Here is a 6,000-nt window from a genome sequence, read left to right as displayed (position 1 = left end):
TCAAAGGTCTGTCACCACCACTGGTGAGAGGATAAACATAAGAGGCAGTGGATAGGCTGCCCAAAGATAGCACTTTTTTCTGAATTGTCAATTGCAAACTGTCCAATGGATAGCAGCTCGACAATTTGGAATTATTCAATGCATGTGAATCTATGAAAGATCTAATGCTGGGAAATGCCACAGTCCATGTCCTGCCAGGCGGTCACGCCAGTGGGATAGGACTCTGGTATTCCACTGGTGTGATGATACAACAGAAAGTAAAACATTTTAGAAAATAAAACATTTGGCATAGCTACCTATAGAAGCATTACACAAAGTACTGCAAAAACAAGTCAACATAAACACTAACACATTGAAATTAATATCTAAAAGCCCCAAAGAATAGTATAGAACAATTAAAGACAAGAAACATCAGAATAATTTCATTAACTTTATGTAGATTTCATTTGTTTAACTTGATTCAAGTGTAAATAACGTAAAATAAACCCCTTGATGAAGGAGTAAAGCAGGTTGGGATGCTTGACTTGGTAGAAGTTCTCATAATGGCAACATGAGCAGTAGAAAGTATTATTGTAGTTTTCGTTCAAGAGTTCATTTAGTTCATTTTCTTATTCTTCGACGGTGTCCTTTTTGCTAGTTTCCTGTCCCCCGAAGGCTGGATACTTTGATTCTACATCTGTCCAAGTAAGGTAACCATTTGAAAGATCCCGAATAATAGCAGGAAGCTCAGATATCTAGGCGATAAAAAGAAATGCGTTTTAGGTTAACTGACAACTCGGGATAATTACTAGAGTAGAACAGATGTGCAGTGAGATCACACAAATCACAAGTCTCCTTTAGTACTACAGCTCCCGTTTCACATATACTGTTTCTTTAAGCTTTCAATGCAACTACTTTGTGGTGCAAAAGACGGGGTAGTTGCTGACATTTGGGATGATTGTACAATATTAGACATTAATGGTGCTGAACCAATGGCCTCTAATAACTTCTTTTCAGGATGTGTAAAACTATACAGCTCAAAACAGCAAACCTGGCAGTCATGCCTAAAAAGCGTCCTGCATCAAATCTCAATTTCCCACATGTGGGCACATTTCATAGCACGTTCACACACTTCAAAACCTTCAGGATTAGAACCTTCCTCAGCATGAACCATTGCCTTCCCTACCTTCCTATTGGATCAGTTGCCCATGGTCTATTCTGGGTAGGAGGCTCTTGTCAGTTGCTTTGTCTGAGAGATGAAGTCAAATATCTTGTCTTGCTCGGGATGCGTCAAAACTAGTTGAGGCTGGGGGCTGGTTTCAATTGTGCTGGCGGTAAGTTCAGGTTAGTTGTACTCACTATTTGTTCATGTACTTTTTTTTATAGGAATTTAAAAAAAAGAAATGTTTTATTGTATCAAATGCTTTCTTTTAGCACTGTTCACAGCAGCAGGTAAGGATTATGCTAAAGGGTTTAACTAGAATAAATTAAAACAAAAAATAAAATATGTGCTACAAAACCCATGCAGCGACCACAAGCTATGTATTGTTGTCAAACCTTGCAATAATCTAGCTTTGGGCACCACGGAAATTGCAAAACCTTTTCCAGTTATGGACCAGACTAACATTTGGCAATCTGTTCTTCTATTAAGGTCACAAAAAGATCTTTACCATCAGAACCACAGTTCAAGGCTTTCGCCAGGAGCTAGGTTCAACAAACCCAGCATTGGCTGTGTACGGGCAACTCTACATTACCTATTGCTGACTGCTTTGACTGTTTCTCCCTTCACGGCCTCTGCCAGTTTGTCCTCATTTAGAGTTGTCTGCAATTTAGAAGGGCTAGGACCTGAACTGACCCCGCCACATCCTGTGGATGTTTGACAAAATCGCTTCTGTGCTTACTACTGGATGAAACCGTGCTCAAACCATCAGGCTAGTTTGAGAATTTTGCCTCTATTCAATCCAAATTGATAAGAGAGAAAGGGCATAATTGTTTTTTTTTACATCTCTCCATATCCAGCATCACTTATGTCAAGAAACATTGATTGCATAGGAAACATTTTCAAGTGAAATCTGATTGTTCTTGGACTAGTTTGGTCTCGTTTGCATGGACTTTTGGCTGTCATTTTGATCGTGGAAGGCAATCGTTTGGTTTGTAAGTTTCATCCAAAAGAAAGGGACCATTAAAGTAAAAAGAGCAGAAAAGGAACTGGTACCTTGTCGTAAAGCAAACCAGAGCTAGGCGGCGAGGGCCCTTCTACTCAGCAGATGTCATCTCTGCCCCCTTTGCAGGTGCAATAGATGTGGCAGGACAACATCTGCAAGGCGAGGCCACAATGCCCCAGCCGCCCCTGCCAACGTTAGGCTGCAGCAAAGACAGACCCAGCAGCCCGGATGCAGCACAAAAGAAGTGGCAGGCTTACAGGGCCTAGAAACTCATGGGCCAAAGCCCGGAACAGCGCCCACGCCAACGCACATGCGCAAGGACACTGCCGCGCATGCGCAAACCTCAGATCTTTGTTCATGCTAGTCTTTCACCCTGAAAAGACGCGTTAACGAAGAGCTCTGGCCAAAACAAACTTTACGCGGGCCCGTCCTCGCTGAAGCTACTCCTTCGGCAGCGCGGACCCAAAAGATAAGTGAATGTTGGGAACGCAAAGCCTGCAGAGAGCATGATACAAGGCTGGGAGGGACCCCGGGGGAGGGACCCCGGTACCTGTAGTGCCGATCCCCCTTCCAATTCCGAAAAGCATGTTCCTAGGTTGGGAGGGACCCCGGATCCCGCAGTGACACCTGAAAGCACTTCTGGGGGAAAACCTACGCATGGGGGATTAACGCCCACTAAGACACTACAAGCTGGGATACTAGCCGCATGTGACTCGGCGCCTGGCCTTTTAAATTACTGGAAAAAAAAATCCACGCTATGTGAAACACTGAAGAGCGAGGGGTGTGCACTAATTGTTTTCCTTTTTCCATGTTCTCCAGAGACACGCCAGCACAGAACTTGAACTACAGAGTTGCGCGACCCCCCAAGCACACCGAGAAAACACAGAGCTAAGTGTTTTATTGCATTGTATTTGGTGATGTTTACAGATTTAAGCGTTTAATGCATGTGTACATATTTAGTTAGAGGCATTTGTACGCCGCACTTAATAGGTCCTGAGGTGTGAAGGACTGAGAGGTAATCAGTCTTTCATTGGATGCATTTGCTACTGGGGCATCTGAGTGTTTGGTGCCAATGGTAGCCTGGGTGTAGTACATAAGCATAGTGTGCAATGTCGGTGGGCTGTTGTGGTAAGTGTGATGAGGTACAAATCAACACTGAAAAGCATAACAGCCTACAACAGTAAGGCGCTCAACTGTGACAAGAGCCGAGGAGCACCCTTCCCTTGTTTTTCCTTTTCCTACCCAACCACCCTACCCCTCTACCCGGTTTTCCTACAATCCCCCCACCTATCCAATCCGTGGACCCTAACCCTCTTTCCCCGTGGTGGTTGCAGTGGCCTGTGTTCTACTCAGTCCAGGCTCTAAGACTATCAAGGGGAGGAAGGAGTTTGTGCTGCTTCTGCGCTGGAGGATAGCATTGTGACATACCTAGACGCTTCATTTTTCTATTTTTCTTCCACCATTTATATTTTGTCCTACAGTGCTGCTGAAGGAAATTCTATCAAAAGAGAATACTACCCCCTAAATGTCAAATAGAATTGTGACTTCCCATTGGGCAAGATGGAAAAACTAAATTCTCCAAATCTAGTTATTGTAGTAATCCCTCGGGACAGTTGCTAACAAACGATGCATTACTTGCCATAATCATATTTCTGATGCTTGTATCTGCTTAGATTGACATGCGCTGGATAGTCAGACATCTAGTGGTAGAGTATGATCAGATTTGTTTTTGAAAACCAAAAAACGACGTTGAAAGGGTGTTAGTAATACTATCCCTAATGTGATGTGTACTGTACCCATGGTCCTTCACGCGTCTAGGTCCCTTAGATTGTTTGTGAGATGAGGTTGCATGAAGTGTAGCGCAAGTACAGATGTGAAAGCAGAAACAGTGATATCTATGCGCCTTCGACTCCAGAAGGGGAGGAAGGGTGGGCACATGTGAATCTAAGCAGATACAAGCATCAGAAATAGGATTACAGTGAGTATGTATCCCTTCTGAGGCTTGTGGAACTGCTTAGATCACAAGCTCTGCATAGATTAGCAAGCAGTATCTGGAGAAGGAGGTTGGATGCAAGAAGGTACAGCAGCAAATAGATGTTTTAGAACGGCTTGTCCCACCTGTGAATCTGCTTTAGAGTGAGTGTCAATGCAATAATGCTGTGTGAAAGTATGAATGGAACTTCATATAGTAGCTTTGCAAACTGCGTCTAGAAGGATGTTTGCAATGAAGGCTAAGGTAGCTCCGGTACCTCTGGTAGAGTGAGCCCTGGAAGCGAAAGGTAAAACTCTTTTGGATAGGGATTAGCAGAGCTGTATGCATTGGACTATCCATATGGAGATGGTGTTTGATATATGATCGCCTTCTCTCCCAGGTGCTTTGGAAACAAAGAGTTGGTCTGTTTTCCTTAGGGGTTTAGTCTTGTTTAGATAGTACATGACCGCCCCCCGTACATCAAGTGTATGGAGGCTTCCTTCAGTCAAGTTAGATGGATTTTGAAAGAAGGTAGGAAGTTCTATGGCTTGATTAACATAGAACTTTGAAATTAATTTAGGTGAAAACCTAGAGTGTGTTCTGAGGACAACTTTATTCTTATGGATTATGAAGAAAGGGTCTTGTATGGACAAGGTTTGTAGCTCACTGATTCATCTTATAGAGGTGAAGGCTACTAAAAATGCAATTTTGTAAGTCAAATGTTTTAGGCTCAAAGGGCGGACCCATGAGTTTGGAGAGCACAGTATTAAGATCCCAACGCGGTGGAGGGTTAGAGATGGGAGGCTATTGCCTCTTTACCCCTTCCATGAATGCTTTAATGACAGGAACTTTCCACCAGGACACTTTGCTCTGTGAAGTGGTGTAAGCTGACAGAGCAGCCAGGTGTACTTTGATGGAGTGGAATACTATGTCGGAGTCTAGTAGGTAAAGCATATAATTTAGAATGTTAGCTGTGGAACATTTAATTGGATTTATGGATTGTGACCTGCACCATATCACAAATCTCTTCCACATGTTGAAATAACAGTGTCTGGTGTTGGGTTTCCTTACTTCCTTTAGGATATTCATACACGGTTGCAGAAGATTTAAGTGGCCGAACTATGATTTCAGAAGCCAGGCTGCCATGATCATAAATTGAGGGTGGAGAGATGTTCCCTTGTGTTGTGTTGGCATGTTGTGAGGGCACAGGAGTTTGATCAGGTTGCACATCGCCAGTTTGAGCAGACGTGGGACCCAAGGTTGTGTCATCCACATAGGAGCAACCAGGATTAGAGTAGCTTGTTCCTGGTGCATTTTGTATACTATCACGCTGTGTAGTGGCGTCGGAGGAAAAGCGTAAGCAAATTTCACTGGCTAGTTCATCCACAGGGCGTTGCCCCTTGGACCCTGGTTGGGGAGACCTGGGCGCGAAGTCTGGGCATTGCGTGTTTAGGCTTGTGGCGTAAAAGTCTAATGTGGGATGACCCCATTGGGAGAAGATTCCATCCAGAATATCTGTTGTGTTGCCACTCATTCTTCTGGTAGAGGGTATCTGCTTAGAGTGTCTGCCAGAGAATTGTGTTCCCCTGGAACATGCCAGGAGGTTAGGAACATGTTCCGCTTGAATGCCCACTTCCATATTTTTTGGGATAGCCTGGACAGACTTAGAGAGTGTGTGCCTCCCTGTTTGTTTATGTAGAACATGGCAGTGGTGCTGTCTGTGAGGACTTGCACTCTTTTGAAAGATGTTGCTGAAAGGCTTGAAGAGCCTTGAGAACTGCCAGAAGTTCTAGGAAATTGATGCGTTTTTGGGCTGTAGTACGTGTCCGCTGGCCATGAGCTGTAGTGAGCGCCCCCGCCCCCCCATCCGGCGAGTAAGGTGGC

General features: G+C 44.2%; 1 protein-coding gene across 1 annotated transcript in view; it reads right to left on the bottom strand.

Moving 5' to 3' along the window:
* Positions 1–417: 417 nt before the first annotated feature.
* The window catches only part of GARS1 (glycyl-tRNA synthetase 1), a 279,785-nt gene continuing 274,202 nt past the window's right edge, over positions 418–6,000 (bottom strand). The window contains exon 17 of the mRNA XM_069647695.1: positions 418–734. Within this exon, the coding sequence (XP_069503796.1) occupies positions 609–734 (126 nt within the window). The 3' untranslated portion in view covers positions 418–608. The remainder of the gene's footprint in view (positions 735–6,000) is intronic.

Source organism: Ambystoma mexicanum, chromosome 2q (assembly GCF_040938575.1).
Source record: "Ambystoma mexicanum isolate Mex_15411 chromosome 2q, UKY_AmexF1_1, whole genome shotgun sequence".
Lineage (NCBI taxonomy): Eukaryota > Metazoa > Chordata > Amphibia > Caudata > Ambystomatidae > Ambystoma > Ambystoma mexicanum.
This window is presented reverse-complemented; position numbering and strand designations above follow the sequence as displayed.